The sequence below is a fragment of the Cygnus atratus genome, chromosome 5 (assembly GCF_013377495.2).
Source record: "Cygnus atratus isolate AKBS03 ecotype Queensland, Australia chromosome 5, CAtr_DNAZoo_HiC_assembly, whole genome shotgun sequence".
NCBI classification, from domain to species: Eukaryota; Metazoa; Chordata; class Aves; order Anseriformes; family Anatidae; genus Cygnus; species Cygnus atratus.
Window position 1 is genome coordinate 34221499 of NC_066366.1, and position 27011 is coordinate 34248509.

The window sequence follows — 27011 nt, forward strand, 5'->3', positions numbered from 1 at the left end:
GTGTCCAGAGGTCTGGGGCTGGCCAAAAAGGCAGAGCTGCCGGCACGCCTCGGCCCAAGCATCCCGCTGCCGAAAGCCTTGACGGGGAGGATGGAGAAACTCCTGTCCGCGTCTCTCTCCATCCGCATGCGCTGGAAGCTACCAAGGGACCCGCCGAGGAAGGACCAAAACCAGCAAAATCCTCCCCAAACTGCTGCCCGGCTGCCTGCCCGGCTCCTGAGCATCCTGCACGCCCCCCGCCGGGCTCCTCAAACCAGTGGTGACCCCAAACGTGGCCTCTGGGGACCGCTGGGGGGAACGCGACGGGCTGCTTCGGAAGGCGCTTTTGGGGCAAGCGAGGGGAAAATGCCGAGGGGGGCGATAAATGCTGGCACTGTGCGGTTTCTCTCGGCACGTGGGGACTTTCTGTTGGGTTTCAGAGGGATTTTGGTGCACTGCACCCGGGCTGAACCACTTCAAATTGCAAGGAAAAAGGGAGAAATAACAGCAGAAAAAAACCAAACCGTTGTTATATATCTCTTCTTTCCTTCCACCGCCTTTCCAGCAGCATAAATCAAGGCAGATGCTGCTGGCTGCTGAGGGGCGTCAGGACTTGAAGAGTGGTCTTTAAACCCCTTGGGTTTGAGGTCAAGTCCAGCCTGAGTCATCCCCTAAAGGTTAAATGTGAGCAGGGGCACCTGTCCCCACCCCAGCCCTTTTCCCAGCTGAAATAAGTCCTGGGCTCCCCCCACAGCAGGGCCAAGTCCAACAGGCACCAGAGACCTGCCCAGGTTCCTAATTTTTAAGCCCATCTCCTGTTTCAGGGGGAAAGGAGGGGAAAAAAATCCTCTGTGGACACTGTCTGCTTGTGGGCTCCTGTCCCAAGCAAGGTCCCCTGCATAAAGGTAGCTTTTTTGGGGAGCCGATTCCCCCAGTTTTCTGGAGGCTGACAGATGGAGGGAGCTGGCAGGCAAAGGATGCTCTGGGGACGCGTCCCGTGCTCGCAGCAGAGCCTCGGCTTGTCTCTGCCTGCAGGATGCCTGCAGAAAGCCAGGCAGGGAAACCTGGGGCGGGGGCGTGGGGGCTGTTTGCCAGGGAGCTGGCTCCACGGGGTGGGCTAGGTGAGGCATTGGGTTGCTTGAATGATTTGAGCTGGAAAAAAAAAATATAAAAGTGTGAATGAGCCATTTAGCCCTGATTAAAGATAATACCACGGTGGTACCCTGAGCTGGCAGTGATTTTCTTCTCTGCTCCTCTGTCTTCCGTCTGACCATTGTTTTGGCACGAGGCTGTGATTGCTCCCCCCCCACACAACCCCTTGCATGTGCTGCGCTGGCTCCTTCCCCCGTGCGCACCCAGTGCTGCTCGCAGAGGCACAGATTTTATTTCTCCCACGCTCTTCCTCCTCCCCACCTCTCCCTCCAGGAGCCCCCATGTCCCATCTGCTGCCACCACGCAGCTGCCGCGTGAGCCGGCGCCATCCCTCCGTGAGCTGACGCATGGCTGGCTCTGGGGACCGGGGCACGAGCCAAGTGATGCTCAGCATCACTTTTGTTTGTTTGTTTGTTTATTTTTGCACAGCCGGTACTGACAGGCACCAAGATTTGAGGGGAAAAATGTGCTTATTAGCTACTTCACCTAGCGTTTGGGAAGAAAGAAAGAAATAGGAAGGTTTGCCTAATGTGCAGCCCCTGCAAATTGCTGAGCTTTTTTTTTTTTTTTTAGTCAGGATGAGATGAGTGCCTTCCCCTGGTGTTCAGTGAGGCTGAAATCGCTGGTGGGCAAGTGCTGCAAAGCTCTGAAATGCCAAGGCACGTATGGTTTGGTGGTTTCGCTGCTCCTCTTCCAGTCCCTCCTCTGTGCAGGCTTCTCAGCAGCTTTCCCTTCCTCCTAGAATGACACTCGTGTGCTGCCCTGGGGACAGTAAGTGGCTTTCTGAGCCACTTCTCGGGGGTGGTTCAAGACGTGTGGGTCATCAGGACCTCCTTGAGCCATCGAGGAGAGGGGACAATGGCGCTGGGGGCTGTGGAGGAGATGCTACAGAGCTGAGGCTCAGCAGGCAGCAAAGCAGGGTGGGGGATGGATTATTTCGGGGGGTACAGGGCCAGGTAATGGGTCCGGGAGGGACAGGAGCTGGGAGGACAGAGCTGGAGGCATCCATTTCCTTAGTCATCCTCCCGAGAGGAGAGGGTCACCTGGGGCTTTTCAGTTCCTCCCCACCCTACTGCCCACAGGCATTTATCTTTTTGCTGGAGCAGAAATGTCCCAGTGACAGCTGATTGCTTTAGGTGTTTTAACATCCGTCTTTATTGGCACGCTGCAGCCTCTCTGTGTACATCCATTACTTTGTCAATAAGGGTAACTGGGACAAAGGAAAGTGCTCTCCTTCCTCCGTTGCAGCTCTGGGGTTTCGAGAGGCCCGGTGACTATTTATTCAGCAGTCTATGGCACGCTGGCTCCAAGCTGTCTGCCACCCAGAACGAGCTCCCCTTTTCCTGTGGGGCTCAGCACCACCCTTTGGTGCATCTTTGGTGTTCGTAGCCTGACCCGTTAACCTAAGAAAAGGTCTCGGTTGTCAGAGAGAAGTAACCAGCACCTTCATTTCTCCTTGTCTCTCTTTTTGCTCTTTCTCTGGCTGGTCAGCTCGCTGAGCTTCTTGTCCAGGCGGCGCTGGAGATGGGCTCTCTTGGCAGGGTCCAGGGACTTGTCTTTGGAGCCGCTCCCAGGGTAGAGAACCCCTTCCCTGCTGATCCTCTGCCGCGCGTGCGCCTTGGCCTTCTCCCCGCAGCCGTGAACCTGGGGGGAGAGAGAGGAGGGACACAGGTGGGAAACAGGGCACACGGTGGGAAACAGGGAGCCTGGCGTTTGTGTGGCTGGAGCCTGGAGGTCCTCTTCCACCTGCTTCGTACTCCCTAAGACCACCTCCCATTTATTTACAGCTCCTCTAACAAGAAACAAAAATAGAAAGGTAATTTCTTTGAAAGGTAATTTCTTTCCTTGCAGGATCTGCACAGTGGGTAAATCAGCCTTTTGGACAGCTGAAGTGTCGCCTTCAAGAAACTTCCAATGTTTGGGGGAAACTTCCACTCCTCACGTGAGGAGCTGGATCTTTTATGGTTCCTACGTGTGAGTTGGAAACAAAACTGAGCTCCCATTCGCTGATGTTGTCAGTATGGAAAAAGGAGTGAAACAGGACAGGTGACTTGGGAAATGAGAAGAGCTCTTTTCAGCCACGTTATCTGCCTTGCTAGGGTAGTTTGGTCTGTACGATAATAGCAAAGGTATCACAAGGCTCATTCTGTGCAGGTGAACCTTTTACAAAACCAGCCTGCACTGAAGCGCAGGTTGTGTTTAAGGTGACCCAACTGCATGTTAAGATCAACACCGGCTTGAATCACCTTCACTGGGTCTAAATTGGCTCTTAAAAGTTCATCCCTTCTGCTCAGTCTACCCCCAAATCATTTGATGTTTTCAGGAACACACACAGCCTGGAAGACAGCAGCTGGTTCTCTCCGTGCCCTGATAAAGATTTCTGTCTCTGCTGCTGGGGCATGTCAGTGGCAGAGAAGAACTGTGAGCAATGCCTGGCAAGCTGCTCCTGGCCCTGCTAATCCCCCCCTGAGGGTCAGGCATGGGTAGAAGGTCCCAGGCTATTTGCCAGACGACCTCTAGAAAAAGGGCTGAGCTTTGAAAGGGAAGAAAAACTCACTGAAGTGGATTTTATCCTTCCAATTGTTTCTCATTGGAGTTCTCATTACAATTCAACAGGGAGAGGCGATTCTGCAAGAAATAAATTCACATCCCACCCGGATTGTGAATGACCATAAATACAACTATTCTTTGCCATGGAAACAGATAGCATTTGACAAGGGGAAAATCTCTGCTGATGATTTATAGGTCGGCTTGCTAAACGTTGCTAAGCCCTGGGAGGCTCCACGTGGCCAAGCGCTACGCTTGGGTGATGCAGGAGGGGAGCACAAGGCTGTGGATGAATGGAAAATCATCATCTCTCAGCCCCAGTACTCTTCACAGCCTCATCAGCTCTGCCTGAGGGGCTCAAAGCCCAGGGCTGGCTGACCATGAAGCATCACGCTGCCAGCCCTGGAGGTTTAAACCTACCCGTCTGCCTTGGCACCAAAACTAAAAGATAAAGCCTGACAACAGTTCAAGCTTTGTTTTCTTCCTTTCTTTCTTCCCAGATCTGAGGAGCGAGGGGCTTTCGAGCAGCTGTGGAAGAACAGCAAGGAAGAAGACTAAAGAAGATCAGAGGTTAGGAGGAAATTCTTCACTCAGAGGGGGGTGAGGCACGGGCACAGGCTGCCCAGAGAGGTTGTGGATGTCCCATCCCTGGAGGTGTTCAAGGCCAGGCTGAACCTGGGCAACCTGGTCCGGTGCGTGGCATCCCTGCCATGGCAGGGGGTTGGAGTTAGATGATCTTTGAGGTCCCTTCCAACCCGAGCCGTTCTATGAAGACAGTGATTCAGTGGCCATCACAAGCCTACTCTTGAGCTGGTTCTACTTTAACCCCCCTGCAAGGAAATCTTTTCTGGGGAGCCTGACAGGGACGATTCTCAGGTTAACGCCGTGCTGCTGGGCACGTCCTACTCCTCTCCAGCCCCCACGGTGCTCGAGTCCCTGGGCAGCTGCCCGGCCCCACGCGTACCTCGGGGACGTGATGGCTGAGGCAGTAGCGTCTGTTGCAGTGGGGGCAGAGCTGGCCCAGGGTTGTAACACTGGCTTTGCAGCGGGGGAAGCCACAGGTGTTGTCAGCTTTAATGGCAGCAGAAATCAGAGCATCAATATCTTCTTCCGTTGTGCCGGCCACCCCGGTTTTGACTGCTGGCTTTCCTACAGAGAGGGCAGAAGAGACATGGGGGTTTAAGCACCCGCTTGGAAGTGGCGAACAAACCCCCCAAAAAAGCCTCGTGACCCAGCCGCTGCAAAGCAGCACAGCTCCAGGGAGCCCCTTTTGCAGATTTCCAGGAGCCACATCCCAAGCCCCTCACGCACATGAGGTCTGGAGGCAAAACCAAGGGGATTAAGCAGCAAGACCCATTCAAGCAGGATCGTTAACGGTGCTGGTTGTGAAGCAATGACCTACCTTTGGCTTCGCTCTTGTCTTTCTTCTTGCTGCCGCCTTGAAGGCCAGCACTGGGCTCCTGAAGCTTCCTTGCCATCTCCTCTCGTCTTGCTTTCTCCCTTTGAACTCTCTCCAGGTGCAAGCTTCTCAGGTCCACTTTTCCCGAGCCCTCACTGCTTCCTCCTGTCTCGACAGGGGCAGGAGCTTCCCCAGGAGGTTCCTGCGGCTGAGGAAGGGGATGCTGAAGGCTGGAGGTGGCAGCTGAGGGTGCCGGAGGCTGCCCAGGCTCTTTCTTGCGGACGCTGACGTACCGCTCCTTGCCTTCCCTGGTGCTCCCGTGCTGCAGCCCGTACTCCTCTGCCAGGACATGCACCAGCATCCGATCGTGCGAACTGAGGGACGGGGGGAAATCCAGCTGGGCCTCGCTGCTCTCCAGGAAGGCCAGCAGCATGGTTTTAAACGTGTTCGTATCATCTTTTGTCCCTGGGCTCTCTCTCCCAGGCCCGCTGGTGCTCGGGGAGAAAGGCGTTTCTCGCTTCTGCGGAGCTGCTTTGGCTGCTGCTGCTTTGGGCTTCCTCCCTGCGGGCGGCCGCGGCTCAGGGCCGGGTGCCGCGGGGGGCTTCGTGCCCTGCCGCCGCTCACCGTGGCTCTCGTGGGAGTAGTTCTCGGGCACGAGGCCGTCGAGGTACTCGAAGGCCGTGCGCACCTCCCCGTGCTGGCTGAAGTAGGCCACGAGGCGCTGCAGGAAGCCCTGGCTGCTGACGGTGCGCGTGTCGCAGATGATGGCCACGTGGCGCCGGGCGCGGGTCACCGCCACGTTTATCCGCCGGTCCTCCGCGAGGAAGCCCACCTCACCTGGCAGGAAGAAAGCAAGAGGCCCCCCCAGGTCACTCACCGGGTGTCTGCTCAGCACCGTCTGTGGGTGCAGGGCCCCTGACTCACGCTGGCACACCGTGATCCTTCTGCCTCTGGTTCACTGCCTGAAAGCCAGAGCCAGGGGTCCCTGCTCCTCCCCTGGGTTGGGGAGAGGGCTGGGTGACACCCAGAGCACACAGGGAGGAGAAATATTTCCCGGGTAGCCCAGGACATGAGAGCAGGCTGGGACCGGGAAGCAAATGCCTAGGGAGCGGTGTGGAAGAGGCTCCCCTTGCACCAGAAGGGGAGCTGCAGGTGAAGAAATGAGAAATCCACCGCCCCAGACGAGCTCCCCCTGCCTGCCCCCAGGCTCCCGGTGCACGCAGGGCTGACAGCACCAGGCATTTAGGCAGCTCTGCAAGGTTTGCTTCTGCCGTCTGGCTACTTCGTCAGAGAAAAGCAGTGAGAGCTGGCAAACGCCAGGATGACTCAGTGAGGATCTGCTAGTGAGAAGGGCAGCGTGGGCGGCTCTCGAGTTTCCAGCTCCTGAGGATAAAGAGGAGGCCGGCAGGGAAGAAGTTAACGTCTCCTCTGCTGCAGGGACCAGCCTGGCTCCGTGTCTGCCTGGCCTTGCCGTGGCCGAGCAGTCCACGTTGCGTTGCCTTCGAGGAGCAGGGTGTGGGCGATTCCCTCTCCGTGCTCTGCAGCTTAGGGAATGGTTTGTGGGTTCTTTGATGCGTTTTCCCCTGACTGCAGGGGCAAGGTCAGCTCCTCTGATCCAGCACGAGGGCTTCCTGCTGGCTCTTGGATGGCCACACAGGGCCAGCACCGTGCCCAGCTTCCCCTGAGCTGAGAAATGTGGTCACAAAATAGGTGAGCTTTTCTCCCCCGGGTCTCACAGGGTGCTAACAGCATCTCTCACGTCCCGTGCAGACCAGAGCTGTGCCCAGACATCACGAAAAGCTGCTTGTGCCCCAGGAAAGGGACTGGGCTGAGCTTTGTCTGCTCGCTGTGCACCGGAATGGGGCTGGGGGCCACATCCTTCGGAGAGGACAACCAGCTCCCGCTGAGCCACTAAGCACAGGCGAGGTGAGTCACTCATGAATAAAGACTATTCTTAGTCCTGCACCCCACCTCCATCCTCCCCCCGGTGCTGCTTTTCTTGCTCCAGGCTTTCTTTAAAAACACCAAACCACCTCCCCCTTCCATGCATCCTTTCCCCTTTTTTTCTTCCAGACATCAGCCCCCCCAGCACACACTGGGTGTCTCGGCTTCAGCAGCATTAGCGGCCGAGTCAGTGCAGCGAGGGATGTGTCTTGTTTTGGGTTTGAAAAGGGCAGCGAACCCCTCGGGGGAGAGAGGTGGTTCAGGGGGGCGATCCCACACGTGCCCTCTGCTTGAGCTGGCTGCCACAAAACCCTGCGGCACGGGCTGATGGCTCTGCACAGGAGCCTGGTGGCTCCGGGGCTGCAGCTTTTTTCCAGCTATTAACTTCCACTGCAGTCACCGATAAGGAAGAACTCGATTTTCCGCTCCAGATTTCACTTCCAAAAGGAGCATTTTCTGTGCGTGACTTGCAATGCCAGCTCCTACTTTCTTCGAGTGAGCGACCCGAAATAGTCTCCAAGCCCCACGGATTTCCACCTTCTGCATGAAGCCCTCAGCACTCCAGCAAGCGTGGTGCTAACCTGATACATGCCACACCTGGGACTCCAGTTCAATCATTTCTGAGGCCTCAATTCTGGAAACCTTCAAACTAAGCAGTCCTGGCTGCCTTTTTACCTGCTGCCTGGCATGGGAGCCTTCCTCTACAACTGTGACAGCAAATGTGTTCATTTAAAAAAAAAAAAAAAAAAGCTGAAATGGAAGCTTCTTGCCAGTAAACTGGTGCAGAGCGAAGTGCTAGAGACAGTCAGAACTGAAACTAAACCACAGCACTTGGCAACGAGACCAGTGACCTTTCAGCAATCACAGCTCCCATTTCTTCCCCATTCCCCATGGAGTTACTCCTCAGCAGCAAACTCTTACCTTTCCTGTTGGATCTCACAAACGACAGGACCACTGCCTCCTTCTCTCTCCCTTGGAAACCATCAACTGATTTAATTTCCAGCTCTGGGTACCTGTGGCAAAGGTGTTCTCTTAGCATGTCCACCTGGAAAAGATGAGATACATCACGTTTAAAGAAAAGCCTCGGGTGAAAAGCATTAAAATGACATTGCTCTGGAGAAGTGCCTTCCTCTCAAATCCACAAGGACGAGTGCTTGCATCTCCCAAGTGCTGGCTCCTGATGCTGGGAGTGGAAAATAACCCAGCTCTCTGACACCACCTCCGTGGCCTTGAGTTGCTTAAATTTTGAGAAGTTGGCCATATAAGCTTATTATGTAATTTGGCTTCTGCTTCTGACTTCCACCTTCCTCCCTCTGAGGATATTTTGGGATCCTGCCTCAAAGTGTCAAGGTTTGAATCCGCTACGGTGCACGTGGGGAAAGAGAGGGGATGCTGCAAGAGGGTCATCTCACCTGGAGGTTGTAGGGGGCTACAACAGCAATGTCCTGTGCCTTCACACCAGCTTCCACCAGAGCCTGGATGTGCAAACCGGCCAGCTGCACCTCTCCTAGGGCACAAAACAGAAGGGACAGTGATGGGAATGGTTTCAGGCTGCTGAAACCAACAGCTTGGGAGTGCTGTGGCTTGGAGAAGCTTGCCCACCTCCTCTTAAACAGGGAGGAAAGACCAAGGCAAGAACTGCCTGTGGTCCAGCACTGCATGGGAGCAACAACTCCCAGCCTGGCCTGCTTGGACAGATGGTGATGTGCTACGCAGCCCCACTCCTGGTGCTGCACCCTGCCAGCTTCTTGCCTTGCCAAGTCACCAGCTGTCTACGTTTACGCTTAGGAAGAGAGTTTCTGAACAGCCCCAGCTTTCCCTGGCCCTTCTGCCTTAATCCAAGAGATAACAATAATCCAGGCAAGAGATCAGTCTCCCTCTGAAGTGAGACCCTGGACCTCACTGCAAATATACTTCTCTAGGCTGCAGCTGAAAGAAGTCCAGCTTTTTGTCTTATTTTACTTTTCAGCCCACCCCCGTGGTCACAGAAACAACCTTCATGCTCAGACCTGTGGGCTCTGAGCTTCCAGACTCTGCAGACAGCCTGCCACAAACAGCTCGCTATTCAGGCCGGTGGCTGCCTCAGAGAGATCTAACAAGGCCAAGCTAAATATGAGTGTAAACTACCTCACTGGTTTATCTGCCAGACTGCCTTTACCATCTTTTGCAGCAAAACACGTGTATAAAAATCCAGAACCTGCAGCCTGCCAAATTTTGGGAGACTTGCATTTAATCCCCTGCTTAGAATCCCTGAACAAGTTTTTCTACATCTCCATCTGGGGGCAAGAGCCTTTCTCTGTCTCAGTGGGGCCATGGGAATTGGTGCACGGGAAAATGAGAGGCACTAAAACACCAGTGGATTTTCACGAATAAGATAATCAAATTGGTAATAAACTGCCTTTGTTTTTTACAGTCTGTTTTCCCTGTCTTGTCAGAGAGGGACATGGAACCTCAGAAACCTGTCGCTGGTGTTAGGTCTGCACCGGCAGGGAAACCAAATGAATCCCTGAAGCAGGCAGCAGCGTTGCCAAATGCCCTCTTTGGCCACGTGAGAGGGACTGGCTAGAGAAGCCTGTGGCTCAGCCACTGGGGAAAGCGTGTCGTGTGGTGGGCAGGGGTGGCCAAGGCCCTCCACGAGCCTCTTAAGCACTATCCAGCCAGACTAAGTGTAGAGGAGCACGAGCAGCATCCCCGAATAGCAAATCACATCCATTCAGCCTGCTGTGAATGCAGGGACGCAAAGGAGGTAGCATCTTCATTTTCATATTTTCTCCTGCTTTATGAGAATGGCTATGGAGCCTGACTTCACACTCAATCTTTATAATGAAACCTATTTTTTAAGCCAGAAAAACACAGGAAGCTCAGTGTCTCGGGAAGATTCATGGAGAACAGCCACGTGGGACTTTATGAAAGCAGCAGATGAATGGGAGGCAATTCTGAGCCACATCTACAGCCTCTCTGCAACAGCCTCGTGCCGTGCTCAGTATTATTTACCTTGTGTGAGGTATCTGCTGCAGGGATTCCCCACCCTGCCCTAGCCCTCAGCTCTGCCTCTGCTCGGAGAAAGGTCTCTGCGAGGGACCAAGGCAGCCAGCGCGGCCACCCACTGCCACCACTGCCTGGCTCCCTGGGGACCCTACCTGCATCTCAGGGGGAGCATCTCAGGACTGTGACTAAGCTGTGAGGCTGAGGACCTCGATGAATTCCTGCAAGGCCAGTTTTCCCAAAACCGCGGTACCTGGATTGCCCTTGGACTGTTCGTCTTCCACTTCCAGCTCAAGCAGGCCACAGCCAGCGGTGTCGATGAGCAGTAAGGGGATTGTGGTTTCTTCCGTGGAGGTGACCCCCGGCAGGTCCCTGCAAAAGGTGTTGGGAAAGGGCCAGCTGACAGCACTGGAATTAGGCCAAAAGGGCCATCGTTTGTCTGGCTGCTTACTCCTCCCAGCAACACAGCAAGGGCAAGGGGGAAAACACAGCTGGGTATTGCTTCCCAGGGACAAGGCTGTGGATCAACCACAGCCATCTGAGAACTGAGATCCCCCCCACTTTGTGTCTCTCCAAGCTGTGGTCCCCTTTGCGCTGGCAGTGATGCTACCGAAGAGCCTGCCACGTACAGCGATAACTGGGCAGGGCCCTTTAGCTCTTGGGGGGGTCTCAGGCTTTTATCTCCAGACTTCCTGGGTTCAGTGCCAGGACTGCAACCACAGCCACCAGTAGAGGAAGTCCCAAAGCCCCAGGGAAGTCTGGCAATGCCAGGAAGCCACAGCTGAAAAGCCTTTATCGCTCTGCGCTGCGGGATCGTCCTTTAAATTACTCCCCAAACGCCGATGAGGGGCTGTGGGGTGGCTGGCGTGGGTCAGCCAGCAGCGCCATGAGCTTTCTCTCTGCTGCACAGCCCAGCTGCTGTAGGCAGGGGCACGGTGTGTGGGTGGCAGCATCTCGCTCAAATGACCTCAAACAGGAAAGATACGCAGGCCTAGGGAGACGTGGCAGCTGCTCTCAGAGGGGAAAGAAGCATTACCAGAGATTTGACAGCAGTGCTGTTGGGCAAGGCAAGAAAGTGCAGCACAGGGAACCACAGAGGAATTGGATTTTCACATCCTTTCTACATCTAAAGCTTCTGCATTCAAAAGAAAATAACAAAATTTAATAAACCGTATTTTATTATTCAAGAAAGCTGCTTGCTGAATTTACAGCCTAGGAAGAGGACTGGTGATGGAGGGCAGGAAGAGAAAGCCCAGAGATGGCAGGAGAGCTCTGAAACAAGGTGTTACAGTGCTTCATGTGCTAGTGAAGGAGAGCTGTGACTCTGGAGAGCCTTGCAAATAAAAATGGCAGACGGCAAGCCATCGAAGAGGAGGATTACCACCAAATGACAGGCAGGGAAGTGAGGGCAAAGCCAATTTCCAGTTCCACCTGCAGCCTCTCCTCCTCAGGACTCCCAGCACTGTGTGTCTGCTCCTCTGCATTTGTATGCCTCTGACTGCCCCGTTTCCCACACACTTCGGACATTACTCACTTCAGTGACAACAAGAGTCTCCTCTCCTGACTGAAACTCATTTTTCTGCCGTCTCAAAGCTAGTGCTGTTGTAATGCATGGCTGTGAAGTACAGAGACCAGCACAGCTATGATGGGGAGCCAAAGCCCTGCAAAAGTGCCCAGGGTGCACGTTCCCCACTCCTACAGTGAGCAGAAGCCCAAAGAAAGAGCTCATCCCCAGCTTTGGGGACTGGCTGCCTCTGCCTGGTGACTGGATTTAAAGAGAGGCACGAGATACCTTCCCCATTTCCAAGAACCACAGGGATCAGCATCCAACTTCCCTCTCCATGATCTCCTCTGGAGTAGGGCCACCTTCAGTCCCACATTAGAGGGCTTCCTTCCCTGTGCAGCACGCTACAGTTTGTCTTCCTCTCTTTGTAACATCAAATCTAGCAGGTTTCCCATCTCCTTTGTACCTGCCCACTTGCTGTCCTGCCACAGTCCAGGTCTGTGCAGATTCGCTTTGAGCAAAAGTTGAGGTCTCCACGTAGAAAATCCTGATTCTTTATCTGCTTGTAGTGGCCACAGGAAGACCTCGTAGCATCTCTCGGTGCCAGGAACAACCTCAACCCTGGGAATGTTGCTTCAGAGGAGTAACTACCTACATAAATCTTGCAGGGGAGAGAAGAATTCACTCTTTTTTAAGATATTGCAACAGAGCCAGCTGTTACCTTGGAGAAAAGATCTCTGGTGCTGTTGTGGTTTAATGTTGTGGTTTAATCCGGGGATGGATTTTTGCTCCTGGAGAGACTCTTGCCCTTCAAGGATAAACTCAGTCATCCATGCAGCCAGACACTTGATCCAGGCTCAGTGTGCTGCCCTGGGGCATCCAGGGACCCTGTGCTTTGTCCGGGAGGATCTGATTCCAGCTGGGTGAGTTGGGGCATTCTGGCTTCTGAGGGTCCTACTAGAAGGGGTTCCCCCATTTTCCCCATCAGTGAGAGGGTGCTGGCCCCCAGAAATGTGCTAAGAGAAAGGACACCCAGCGCAGATAAAAACTGACAGCAGAAGCTGCTGGTGATTTTCAAACCTGTTTCTCACAGATTGAGTCACAAATGTTTTGCATGTTGGAAAATACTGCTTGCAGCCTCTTGGACTTTATTCCGGAGATGTGTGGGGGTTTCTGATGTGCTTCGTCACCCATTTTAGAAGGAAGGGGGATGTGGGAAGAAGGTTTTGCTCCCTTGGAAATTCTTCCTCCCCGCCCCCCCCCAAAAAAGACACTGCAGGAAAACAAAGTTCCCTTCTGTGAGAAAAGATGGTGCTGGAGAAATCCCTAGCAGATCACAGACCAAGTGCCTCTGAAGTCAGAGCAGAAGTTGGTAAGGAAATAGGAAGTCATTCAGAGCAGAGCTGCAGTTCTTTCAAAGCCTCGTGTTTGTGCTTCAGGTAAGGGAGACGAGATTTGCATCAACGATGCTCTTCAGAGAAAGGCTACGGTGATTATGGGATCACCTCAGATTTTTCTTCAAAGGAATACCTCAAAATGTGTTCAGCAGAGATGGAAACCCTGCTCTTTGCACAGTGTTTCAGGACTGCTCAGATTCCTCGAGCATCGGCCACCAGCCCTTAGGAAGGAGGTAACAAAAAGCTACAAAGCCAGAGTTTGGGTAAATGCTATTGCAGCTGCAGCCCAGGGTTTGACTGCTCTTCAGTAGGAGCAGGTAACTCCTGTGGGCACTCCTGAGCCTTCCCTAGGATATTTCTGCTTGTAAGAGAGGTTTTCTTTGAACTATCAGAGAGAAAAAACTTGCTTATTTCTCGCTCAGGCACTGCATTAAGCAAATCATTTGGCCTAAGTCAACAGAAGAGAGAAGGTGGTCACAAATACCATGAAAGAATTTGTACTAGCAACCTAAATATAAGAGGACTGTGGTCCAGTATCAAGGCCCTGCATTATCTGTCTTATACAAAAGCACAGAAATTTTATGTGGTCTAGTGCCTGAACTGAAGACTGCTGTATTCATGCGATATGTCAGCAGGGCTGTGGGCTGGCAGATTTGATTACAGGTTTAGACATCGATATCTGCAGGAAAGGGCCCTGAGCAGGGACAAAGCTGTCCTGTGGGCTGGGAAGAAAGATATTCACTCCTTTATCAACCATAAAAATTAGCCAGCTCATCAGAATAACAGTATGCTAACTTCAACTTTTCAATTAGCTCCTATTTTAATGGTTTCAAACCATTTTGCCTGGGGTTTCTCATTAGCTGCTATTTTTAATTTGTGAAGCTAAATGGGAAAATAAGCATGTCAAGGAACAAGAACAACCGAGAAGTGCATTTTGTATGGCACCAGTCCTGGAATTAGATCCTCGTGGCTAAAACATCGCTGAATGAGTCCTGTCCATCTCAGCTGAGCTCCGGGCAGAGATGAACCATCAGAAAGAAGCCTTTTTACTTAAAGAACTCATTGCACACACCTATATAATTACATATATATTTATATATATATGTACATACAAAATATATATAAACCATGACATTATTCTGCATAGGCTCTCTGATGTAAGTTGAGCTGAAGCCCTGATACAGAGCATGCTGACACCTGCAGAAATCCCCACGCTGGCTGCAGCAGATGAGGATGAGGGTGTCGGGGCTGTCTCAAACACAAAGCTTGTTCTTCTTGTCTGGGCACAGGTTCCTATCTCACGTTATTGTTCGCATTGTTCACAAGTAAGATAATTATGAAACGAGCAGAACAAGATGGCCACTCCAGCTGTCTCTGTCCAAAACAACTCCTGCTATCTCTTTCCATTTCCACTGTGAAATGGAGAGATTCTAGGGGAATTTCAATTTTTCCAACTCCTACATATCTGCATTAAAAAAAAAAAAAGCATTGCTAAAAATACAAAAGCACTACGCAGACAGGCACTGTGGTATTTTGTGCTTCTCCAAGTCCAACAGAGAGAATTAATGTTTTCCCATTCACCTCCCAAGAATTCTGTTGAGTGCAGTTTTAAAAAGCACCAATTATTGACAGTCACAGCATGTGTTGGCAAACAATTGCTGGTCCCAGGATGCAATGGAAAAGAAACGCTAGTCATTTCCTCTGAATTACCAAAGGAATGGTAAAGTGTTGCAGACAAGGATCTGATGCTGTCAGACCTGCCTCAGGTAAACTATCCAAGTTTACCTCAGTAAAACTATCCAAGCCAGAAAAGGAATCTTGCTTTCTCATCTTTCTGATGTCAATTCTGGGACCACAGATGGGGGACACGGTGGTCCATGTAATTGCTTGGACATGTGGAAAAACAGTAAAAGTCAGCGTCTGGCCCTACCCTAAGTGAAAGCCCGAGACAGGGAAACGCTGCTTGGGGTCATCCCACCGCAGGTCAGGTCTTTGTATTTTGTCAGCAGGTGCAAGAGGATTTTATTTAATCACTTATCATACCAATGATAATAATCATTTATCCTACCAACGGAGGAAATGGAAGATAACTGCATGGCTTCTTGTTACAAAGCAAAAAGGACAGCTCCCCCCCCAGTCAATGTTTCCTCAATGAAATAAAGGACGAAAGAGAAATGCCATCGCAGGGAAGAATGGAAAGCTCCATCATGGGGAAAGGGACAAACCCCACATGCACCTGGATAAAAAAGACATCTCTGCTCAGCTATATCACCAAGGAATAAGTCACTTACTTGAGCAAATGCTGGGCTACTGACGGGTGAGCAGTGAGCCGGCCGCTGTACATCTCCGAGGAAGCCCACTGCATGATGGCCTCGTGCATCCGGTACTGCACAGTCAGCATCTTCACGATCTTCTCCCCGTACCTCTCGATAAGACGCTCCATCAAACTGAGTGAAAGGCCGCTGGCAGCAGCCCTGCATGGGAAAAGCAAGTCAGAAGTGGAGTCTAGATGTCTGTATGAATCTAACCCTGTTTGCACTTAAGAATCAATAAGCATCTTCTTGGTACGGACACAGCCATGACAGTGATGCAGCTGGAACTGAACACAGTGCCCATCAGTGCTGAAAGTGTGAGGCAGCAATGCTATCAGAGTACCTTGTATACATGTTCTGGACCCTGCTGAGCACCCTTGTGTGTCTCTGCCCCTTGCTGGGATGGTTTTACCTCCCTGGCTTTCCTCGTGTGTTCCACTTGGGTCCCAGTGGGGAGTGGAGAGGGAGCAGGAGAAGGCTGCAGCATCCCCAGCGTGGGGTCCCCAGCAGGGTGAAGCCCTCAGGGACAGAATTTCACAGATACCAGATCGGTCTGAACGTGTCGGGATGGAGAGATGCCTGCTTCCCTTTCCCACAGGGCAAAGTCTGCTGGCATTGCCACCATAATGTGAGAGACACAAATGGTTTAGGAGCCATCCCCGCCTGGAGCGGCCAGTTCTCACACCCAGATTCGCTCTGTGTGGTTGGAGTAAGAGGAGTCAGGATGCCCAGCGTGGGTAAACAACTCCAGAACAAAATACTCTTAACCTGTAAGCTCATCTCGTCAACATCCTCGCGCTCCTCATACAAGCTCTGGGTACCACGTCGGTCAGCCTAACGCTGTACTCACATTACCCCTAGCTCAGCAGTGGCACCAGGATCACCTAATGCATTATTACTACAGCTTGACCCTACAAGCATCTTAAAACATTTGGTGTCAGCACAGCCAGATCTTACTGGTGTTTTATCGAGACACTTGACATGCAAGCGTTCTCATTACCCCTCGGCTGCTCACCCCAGACCAAGGTTTTTAACATTTGCTTTACAGCCCATCAAGAAAACCAACACTCCCTCACTTATGGCAAAGTTCCCGGTGACACAAATTAATAAACCTGCTAATGAAGTAAGCCTTTCAGGAGCCTAATTGCTTTCTCTTCGACGTACAGAAAGGGTTTGTCAGTGCTGTCTGTCTGAAGAAGGAGGAGAGGAATCGCGGTGCGAGAATTGCATGTTTTGAGCATTTTGAGTCTCGTCTGAGACTCATGGTTCACGGCGAGGGTTTCTGCTTGCTCCCAGAACACACAGAACAAGCACAGCAATGATGAAATGATGACAGGGAACAGCTCGGGAAAATTGTTTCTGTTGAGGCCGGCGGGCACAGCACGCATCCAATTACTGCTGCGGGGAAGCGCGGCATCAATACACAGCCCCACGGCGAGCGCCTTGTTTGCTGCGCCAGCCAGCTCTGTCACGTTAACGGTGAGCTTGGTAAATATATCAAGAGACTGCAAATTCATTAAAACTGCAGAAGGGAAAATTGAGGGTAGATTTTTCCAAGGAGAGAAGTCGAGTCTCGTTAGCCCTCCTCCTTGCCAGATTGCAGAATGCAGCACACAGGGAAAAAAAATAATAAAAAAAGGATCATAAGCTGTGAACGGTCACGGCTGCAGGATTTCGGAGACAGCGCTGCTTTTTCAAAGACTGTTTTAACATAATGACCATTGAACAGCGTACACAGCCACGGAGGCTAGGAGAAGAGCTGGCAGGGGTGCAGTAAGGATATTCTGGGTTATGTGACAGCGGCTTCCAGCTGTGTTGTGTTCTGCTGATGACCATGGCCCCTGCTGAGGGTGGCCATGAAGCCTTTACAACTTCCCAGCCCCTGTGCTGCTTCTGAAACACGGCAATTTAGGAAGCAGCGTGGCTCTCCTGCTGTCCCCCGGCCCTGCCAGCAAGGAAAGGCACCGGCACAGAGCTGCGAGCTGCCTTCCCTTCCTACTGAGTTATGTCCTGTCTCTGCCTGCTGGACGTACCTCGTAGGTCATTTGGATCCCATGTTTTTTGCTGGATGGATGCTGGACCTGTGTTGTGGCCTTGTGTCCAGCCTACATGCTGATGGGACTCCCTGCAGAGACCCCAGACTTTGTTCATCCCATGCTGGTATCTCCCCAGGAATCTCCCCTTTGCTTTTGTCCTTTACTCTCCTCCCCTGGCTCACAAGTTCTTGCAGGTCTAAAGCTGACTCTTCTGCAGAACCAGCAGGAAAAAAAAAAGCAGTGGTTTTTAACAACAAACATTCTGAAGGGTTTCTTCTAATGATATACAATAATGCATGGGGGAGGCATTAAAATCTCACAGCAAGCCCTGGAAATAGCACTCTTCTATACACTAACAGCACAGGTTTCACCGCAGGGATCTACATGAGGTTATATGTTGAATTAATAATGAGGATATTAAACTGCTCACAAATATTTCACCTGTTAATAAGTTTCCTATTATTTACAGCTCAGTTAATTCCTGCAACGGTTGATCCCTATGCCAACAAAATAACGCAGCACAGAGCAAAAGCTTTTAAGTGTTGGTTGTTTAAGGTATGAAACTGGGATAGGAGGTTGGAGAGACAGAACCACATTCCTGATGCTCAGAAAACATCTGCTTTAAAATACATAAAGTAAAGATAGAAACACCAAGATTACCCAAACAAGCCCACAGAAGCCAGTGTTTGCTGTTAACCTGTTTTTGCCTTGGTTCACATGCAGGAAAAGGCTGCACTTGGCTTGAATACACCTTCCTGTGGCTACCAGGATGGATCCCAAAGAGGGAGGATGAGGCCCTGGCGCTGTGTGCTGCTCTTTACAGGTAAGGCCAACAGTGACAGCTGCAGCCAAGTGGAACCAAGTAGTTCAAAGGCTCTTGTGCCCACTGTGGTGTGAAATATCCTTTATGGGCTGGGCGTGAGGAGCCTGCCACGTCGATGTAACGGATGATCTTTATTGGGGGAGTAAATGGGAAGTGTTTCCCATGGGGGGATGGAGCTGTACCTTCAGTCACATTACATCATTCCTTATTCACTCTCTGGATAGCTGGTCTCCTCTGTAAGACACTCTGATTCCCATTGTGTATCACCAAGTTCAGACAGAAAAGTCTGAAGAAGGATAAATAACAGGATTTTATTGTGTTTGCCTACCTCAAGAGCTCTTGGATGTCAAAAACAGGCCGAGGCTGCTGTGGACATTCAGAGTATTAGCTGTCCTCTGGTTTGTGCCCTGAGATTTTCCATCCTGGTATAGATTTAAGAGGTTTCACAAACAGAAGTAAAGTAGTAGTAGTAAGTGAGGCTGTCCAGAACTCCCCTTTTCTCTGGATATTGTGGATTTATTTATTTTTTTTTAATCCTTACAAATATGAGGGAGGAGGGTAGCTTGTTATTTCCAGCTGCAGAGGCTAGCAAAGAAAACCTAGGCCTGACATTTTCTCTTCTGTGAGAAATTGAAAGCAAACCCATTTTGACCTTGATGTGCAATTCAGCAAAGTTATTCTGGAGGTCTAGCACAGGGGTTTTGGATGGTGGAGGCATCCAGGCTGACTGCTAACAAACAAGAAAGCAAAATATTCCTCGGCTTGTCTAAGACACTAGCTGAGAACAAGAGGTCTGATAACTATCTGCAGGTATCTGAAGAGAGTAAAAACAAATAAATAAGTCAAAGCCCTGACATGGAAACAAATTAACTAGGATGTCAGAAAAGGAAGGAATGAGGACTAAAATGAAAACAAGGAAAACAAATGTTCCTGCCAGACTGCAGAAAGTGTCTGGAAATTGAGATGCGCCCTGGGACCAGGCCAAAAACCAGTGTGAGGCCTGAAGCTGATGTCAGTGAGCTTTGAGGAAGGCTGCTGAGAGGGGACAGGCAGGGACGGGTATTTGCCATTGCTGGGAGCCCTTTCAGAGGAAACACATCCAACATGGACAAGATCTAGGTATAAGGTTTGTAAGGTGTGAGTGAGGGAGACAAGACAACCCAACAGCAGCAAAATGTCTTCTGCTCTGCATCCTGAGCTACCTCAAAAAGCACGAAAGAAGTGCATCCCACAGACCCCCCCACCGAAAATCCCTTTTCCTCAAATGGAAAAAAAAAATAATAGTTGAAATGCTGAACGTGTGGGAGAAAAAGCAGGTAACAAAAAAGTAGTTACACCAGACAGGGCCCAGCTCCCTGCGCTGAGCACAAGCTGAGGGGCAGCCTGCTCATCTGCTCGTGCTTGCAGTATGGCATGTAGAAAGTATAAAAGCCCTCCTGTTTCACAGAGGCTTCCCACTTGGGCAGGACTGACTTCACACCCGGTAGTAACAGATGATCCTTCTGTCAGCCCAGATTCATCCCGGCTAACTTTAGACCCTGCACTGAGGCCCCGAAAATAGGAGTCCACCCACTGCAGGTCTGCTGTCATCAATGGAGGAGAAGAGGAAGGTAGGTGGAAGGATTTGAGTCCTCGGCATGAATCATCCCTGGAAATAGCTTATCTATTTCCATTAACCAAAGAGGGAGCTGGCGGATGATTGGGCTCCTTAATTAATCCTTGGAAATACCCAACAGCATGGAGGTAGAACGGAGCCGCCTTCGTGCTGCGTCTCGCAGCCTGCAGGGGCCACAGCTGGGAAAAGCACAAAGCAATGCTCTCCAGCCTCTGCTTTATTCGAGTGGGGAAGGGGCTGTGCTGCAAAGAGGAGAGCTGTGATCCTCACCCTGGTCAATAAAGCAAATGCTTTCACTCAGGCAGCAATTAAAAACAAGGCTGGAGTTCAGATGTATAAAGGAAAAGAGCTACTCATTTTTAAAGGTGTTTATTTGAAAAGTAATTTGATTTCTCAAAGTAAGTTGTTCTAATTGATCAAGATTTGTTAGCTTTTGCATTTCATGAGGAGGGCTATTGAGCCAAATTCTGTCAGCTGCTCCAGCTGGACCTCGCTGTACATCCTCTCCATCACAGGCTTGTTGGGTGTTTTCAGGACACAACAGAGCCTGAACGAAAAACTCCTTTCGTTGAGCATTACACAGCTTTGCTTTCCACCAGCATGACATGTGCCATCCCAGGTTTTTTTTTTTTTTTCCCCACAGGACAAATACTCTATACCACACTATTTAAACCCTCTGCAGATTCAGTCTGTCTAAGAACCCTCTGCTCTACAGAGACTGCAGAGATGAAGGATGGTACCCTGGGTAGAAAAGAGGCAAACTTTGCTGTTTCCAAGCAGTGGCAAAGTCTAGAAGGAAGACTGCAGATCAGTGCCTGCCTGAGGAGCACCCACTCTGATTTCTGTATGGAAGCCGATACCTACGAGTGTACCCATCTGCAATTAAGATCTATGGAACTGCTACCAGGGGCTCCCACTGAGATGAAAGGTAAAGCCATAAATAGCTCAGAAAGCTTTATTTTCCAGTTGAAATTCATTTTCCACTTGTTTTTCTACATTCTCAGTCTTTCCAGTCGATCATCTGATCAACGATCAAAGCTTTAAAATGCCCAATTTTAAATCATTTTATTTAACAAGATTCCAGCTTTTAGCAGTGAGGGGAAGGACAGGAAAGATGGGCACACAGACAAATGCCAGGCTGGGGCTCAAGAGATCTTGCTCAGGCCTTGAAGCCATCACAGATTTCCTGTATGAATTGGGGAAAATAATTCTTCTTGTCCCTTTAAACTATTTCTTCATATCATAACACGGACTGTCTTTCATTATATACCATGCCTAATACAGTGGAATATTAGCTGGAGTCCTCCAACACTTAAACTAACATACTAAAAAGTAATTAATACAGAAAGCTGTACAAGCATCTTAATTCAGAAAGATGTGTTTCCTCTGGCTCCCTCCTGTGCAGCTTCTCTTGTGGCCACTATTCTGGTTGAATTCATATGATGGCTTTCCCCAGAGCGTAGGCATAAACTCAGGTTTCAGCTTTGTTACCTACTTTTATGGAGCTGAAGATCTCCAGGCCCTCCACACCTTGATGGATTTCCTTCACGTTAGCTAAAGGATTTCAGGAGTTATTCGGGAAACTGAGAGAAGACTGGCTTGCACTGCCAGCAGCGTTGCAGCAGCTTTGCCTTTTAACCTAAGAACAGAGAGGCTTGCCTGGAGAGCAGAAGCATTTACAAGCCCAGCCTGTATTTCTTCCATGTAAGCTTAAGTCAGCTTGGCTTTTTGCACTTTATCTTCCAAAACTCAGCTGTTTACGAGGCTGAGCAGGGGATCGGTGTCGTGTCTGAGCAGCACTTGGGTCATGGACGTGCTGATGCTCTGCGCAATAATGTTTTCTGCATAGCAAGTTTTTCAGATCATAATTCATGGGTAAGTAAGGCTGAAATACAGAACTGCTAACGCTATTGATTCAGACACACGGTCTCTCTGTCCTATTTTATTTTAAATCTATTTAACTTAGGAAGAGCACAGAGCGACACAGTGTCTAAACATCGTTAAGCTCCAAAAGGGATTACTCCACGAGATGGGAGCTGACCTAACAATTGGCTTCCCTGCATTGTTGTTAACCCTGCCAAGGTTGAAAAGCCAGAAGATCTGACTTCTGCCAGCACCCTCTCTTAATTTTACAAATACCAGTTCTTTGTGCAGCTGGGATTTAAAAATACAGAAGGAAAACAAAACCATTACGCTCTTTTTAAAGAACAACAATGGGAACAGCAAGGTTAAACAGCTTGGTCCAAGTCGCAACCGTAGGACCTAAGGGGCACAACAGTTTCTGATGGAGAAAGAGGACATTAAGCTCACTTGTGAATGCAGGAGAGATGCAAACTAGTGGCAGCTTTCCACTGCACTGTCAAATGAACTCAAAATTGAGTTAGAGAAAAGTGCAGCAGATCTGCAGCAGATGGGTCCTACCAAACACAAGAGCTCCCTGCTGTCAGCTCCATGAAGCAGCACCAGCAAAGGCTCCTGACATCAGCCATCGTGAGCGAGAGGGCAGAAGAAAGCAGCTGGGCAGGTGGTATAATGTTTTCTGAGCTCTTCTGAAAAAAATCTGCTTCGTTTCAAAGAGCAGGCAAAACTGACATCAGCTGAGTGTTAGAGACACTCAGCCATAGTAGAAGGATTGAAGTAGAAGTACATAGAAGTAGAAGTAGATAGAAGAAGAAGAATCTACATAGAAGTAGATTTCTACTACATTTTGCCTTACTCTTGGGGAAGTAAGTCTCTAGGCTCTGTTCCTGGGGCTGGGCAACCCTGTCTTCTTCACTAGCACATGGCAATTCCAATAGCTGTTGCTTTGGGACCGCAGCAAGTATTTGGTGAGTGTTTTCATCCAACTGAAGCTTCTGATCTTATAAATAAGCATTACTGTGGCAGGAGCGCTGGGCCCAGAACAAGTGAACACAGCATTTAAAAACAACAACCAAAAAAACCAACACCCAGCCCTCCAAGAAAAACAACAAAAAGCCAACAACAAAAAAAACTCTGAAATTAGAAGGACCAAATTGTAAATTTCTTCTTCTTAGTAAATAGAAACTTACTCCAAGCAGTACCTTGTGCATTATACAGGAAGCTCTTCTCTACTGGGCATGGTTTTGTTATCTGATTCCAAAAGAAACCAAATCCATCCTACAGCAAGTAAGCAAGGATCTACCAGGAGCTAAGCTTGCTCTAGCCTTCATCTAGAGCCCCTGACTATTAACCTCTTTTCAAGACGAGGTTAAGAACAACTCAGTTCACTCAGCACAGATTGCAGCCTCCCTCCAGCTCCCCGGCCTTGGCCAGCCATTTGGCTGCTGCATGGAGGGAAGGCTGCTTGTTCCCATCTTACAGATGGGGAAAACCTGGGCGCAGGGAGACAGCCTGCAAAGCCACAGTAAATAAACACCAAACCAAGAAGGTGAGGGGGTTCCAGACAGGCATTTTTGTGCAGTTCACCAACCTAGACAACTCTGCTAGACGGTGTAGGAGTGTGCTTATCACCTGCAAAGATATGCAAAACAATGAGCATTTGTGCATCAGGTAAAAACCAGGCCTTTGTCTCCAGGTTGATGCAGCTCCTTATCATTATTTGCACCATCTCTCAGGCACCTGCTGAGCTGCTGCTTCCCTCGGATGTTTCATTTCTCTTGTTCAAAATTCAAGTGAGGTTATAGATATGTATCTGGCTAATTATTTTTTGGAAGCAGGAGAAAGTTTATGAAGTCAGACCTATTTCTCTGCTTGTGCACAAAGCCAGTTCAGTAATTCCAGATCTAGAGCTAGATAAACATGCCTGCATTTATATTTTAAACTACCAGAAAGCTCCCAAGTACTGTTCAGAGTATCCCCCTCAAAGCACAGGCAATTTGCAGTAGCCATGGATCTTTTCCACAAACTACTTGTTCTTAATGTGCATGTTGTACATATTGCAGTTTTATAATCACTGTGGTGCATGTGATAATGCGTTGCAGCATCTCAGTGGGCCAACTCCCACATTAATATGTTAAATGAATAAATGCAGAACCATAGAGGCAGAATTTAATAAAGGAAAGAGAAGACTTGGATTAATCTGAGCAGGAGCCTACATTCACTCTACGGAGCCTGTAGTCAGCAAAGAGAAGGTAAACTAGGCCACCCTTCTTGCCAGGTGGAAGAAAACCTCACACAGAAAAACAGATTATTTTTCTTAAAAACAAACGTTTTAAAAATCTATGAATTTCTGGCTTTTATTCAACTTCTGTTTGCTGACCATTTTACTAACTTCAACGGCTGACATGCAGTATTTTAAACTCTTTTTTGAACAACTTTTCCAACCAGTCTGAAAGTTTCAGTGCAAAACAGAGAAAACCACGAATTCAAACACAGTGCTCATAAACAAGCAGAATCAAAAAAAAATATCTCTGCTAATGACACATCTCTCAGGAAAAACATCTATTAAAGTATACACAATTTTGAGCTATCCAGCATTAGCGCGTAGCACAGTACTCCTTCTCACTAAAGGAAAAAACAAGCAAATAATGCAGGCTCAACACATTTAATTCTTTGGAGCTGGGGAACATTTCAGATGGCTGATGGAAGGATGCAGATAAGCATGCTGAAAGCACCATCGGTTCCCTAGCAGTACCAGTCAGGACAGTATCCTCTCATCTCATGCTCTTTATCTCAAAAGTACCTGCCCCTTGTGCAAATGCCCTCATTGCATTCATCCTCCCTGTCTGCCTTGCTTTTTGCATGGAGGATCCTCTCTGTTGTGGACACACAAGCCTCAATTGCATGCAGAACATGGGCAAACAGCAATCTCAGACAAGGCAGGCAATCCAGCTGCTGGATCACGCCCCTGATGCAGCTTAGAAGCCCTATGCAGAACGGGCACAGCAGTGTTTCAAAGGCTCGCATGTCCCTGTCACTGTGTGACAACTACATTCCCACTACAAACAGCTGGATCTGGCACAGAATTGCCTTCAGTTTCTGAGGTTTCCTTTAGCACCTCTACCAGGGCAACTCACCTATGCTCATGCCTACAAAACTTCATCTGACGTGCAGGCTCCCGTAAGCCACATCTCTGCTCCTGCACATCCGAGAGCCTCGTGGGCAAGGTGCACGCGCCTTGGAGAACTCGCAAAAGCTCCTGAGTGAGGCCAAAGGCTGCCTGTCAAATTGCTCTCCCTGTCTGCAACCTCAAAACCTTTACAAGCCCTTGAGCAGTTGCCCAGCAGGCAGTTATCAGCACAAAAGGAGGCTCTCCAGCGCCATGCTGACTACAAATGCTGTGCTATTATGTGAGTCAGCAGCAGGTAACACAACTGTCACGTCCTTGTGCCGTAAGAAAGCCTGCTCAGATGGAGGTGCATTAAACTTTAAGCAGTGGCTCTGGGTAAAACAGGTCTGATGTAATTCTGGCTGTGTGACCAAGCCCAGCCCATGGAGGACACTACTAAATAATCACACTAATGAAATGTTTTGAAACTCGAGGTGTCCAGAAGCACAAACAGGAGAACCTGTGGCCGCAAACTGCTCCTTACTTGTGAGAGATGATGGTGGGGGGAAGCTGCTTGTGATCCCCAGCCAGGATGCACTTGGGAGCTTTCAGCAGAGGTATCCAGCAGCTGGCTTCCACGGCTTGTGCACACTCATCTATCACCACAAGATCAAAGTGATCTTCAGGAAGCAGCTTCAGTGGACCATCCGAGGAAGCACCTAATGAAAGGACAAGGTGCACAGCTTAGCAGGGAAGCACAGAAGAGCAAGCAACACATTTTTAAAACAAAGCCTACATGCTTTGTGATTGAGGGAGGGAGGTAGAATGATGTTTCTCTGCAGAGATTTAGAGATTCAGCTCTGCAGTCGATGACAAATAAATATACATTTACATGTATGTGTCAGAGTTGTTTTTGCCAATTTCTGTTTGTCCTTTTTTGCCCTGGCATCTGGGGCCAGAAGCTTCCAAAGCATCTTTGAAAACAGCAGTGAAACACAGCTGACAAACAGAACAATATGCTCGAATACTTCACCAGAGCAAAAGTAAAGCAAAAGCACTAATGAACACCCACTTTCCTTCTGCCCTCAAATGCAACTCACCAACCAAAACTGGAAGGATGACAGACTTGAGATTGCTTAATATACTGAGGGATACCCCAAGGGGGAAAGATCAGTTGAGACCCAGATTCCTCAACCCTGCTGACCCTGGCTATGCTCCCCTGTCCTTCCCCATTAGAGCAGGAGAAGGGAAACACAAGAGACTGTAGTCAGACAGCCAGGGCAAGAGCTGTTTTTTACGTCAAACATTCATTTGTATTGTCAAACAAATAACCCTCACCCGGGTCCTGCTATAATCCAGACATGAAACAACATTGATCCGTGCAACAATCAGAACAGTGAATTTCCCAGGCATCAAAATACCACTGCAATTCATAAGAAAAAGAAGACGCAAAAGGAGGAAAGAATGATGAAGAAGCCAGGGTGCCAGACAAGGAGATTTTAGTCACAGCATTCACAGAAATGTTTTTCAAAAGCTCCTGTGCTATTGCAATGTAACACTGAAAGCAACTGATTAGGAATGATTTTGCTTTGACACTGCAAACCCTGCTGCCTCTACAGCTCTGCATCAAATCTGATGTTATAGTTCGTCAACTGAGATGCTGTGTTTTCCTTAAAAAAATAAAATAAAATCCAGCCTATGTAAGTCCACTCTGATAACAAGGGGCATACAGTTGGAACTTGACGTTTGCAGTTTTACCACGCTGCAGGTGGAAGGAAAAGAAAAATAACCAGAAAGGTTCTGTCTAAAACTGTCCCTATGTGGCATGCAGCTGTGCAGATGGTTTCCGTCCCCTCCAGTGTTGCAGCTCAACTTATCGAACTCCCATTAACTAAAGGTCACTGCTGTCCCTCTGTGTTGCCATGATTAAATTCCCCCTCCGCTGAACCTAGCAACAGAGCAGTTTGGCTTGCATAAATAATTCCCACCAAACTAGATGGTTTGAGACAAATACCAAGATTACTTAACTGAGGAAACGAAAGTTCAAACCCTTTGTTTTTCCATTGCCTTTCACTGAAACAGAATTGCATAGACCTCCAAACAGGTTAGCAAGCCCCAGGAGATAATCAAATCTGATCATCACAATGCCTAGCACAAAATACCAGTTTTATTGAAAAAAAAGAAAGCTTCCCCCATTTTTTCATACAAAGCTACAAGAAGTGAGAGACCAATTCCCAGCAAATAATTACTGGAAGGAATTTTATTCCATTTTACCTTCATGTTAGTAACTTGCGAATGCCCCATGAGGTTCTTTTTTTTGACCTAAAATTACTGATGTTTTCCTTCAGC

At 49.4% G+C, this 27011-nt stretch overlaps 1 protein-coding gene across 3 annotated transcripts in view; it reads right to left on the minus strand.

Moving 5' to 3' along the window:
- Positions 1–1501: 1501 nt before the first annotated feature.
- The window catches only part of IGHMBP2 (immunoglobulin mu DNA binding protein 2), a 44179-nt gene continuing 18669 nt past the window's right edge, over positions 1502–27011 (minus strand). The window contains exons 8-15 of one of the 3 annotated variants that reach the window (XM_035539457.2): positions 25207–25381; positions 15199–15381; positions 10260–10378; positions 8434–8528; positions 7943–8066; positions 5081–5914; positions 4643–4827; positions 1502–2775 (exon numbers count right to left, since the gene is read on the minus strand). In XM_035539457.2, coding sequence (XP_035395350.1) covers positions 2578–2775; positions 4643–4827; positions 5081–5914; positions 7943–8066; positions 8434–8528; positions 10260–10378; positions 15199–15381; positions 25207–25381 — 1913 coding nt within the window. In that variant the 3' untranslated portion in view covers positions 1502–2577. The remainder of the gene's footprint in view (positions 2776–4642; positions 4828–5080; positions 5915–7942; positions 8067–8433; positions 8529–10259; positions 10379–15198; positions 15382–25206; positions 25382–27011) is intronic. The other 2 variants (XM_035539458.2, XM_050710922.1) reach the window with 2 other exon arrangements.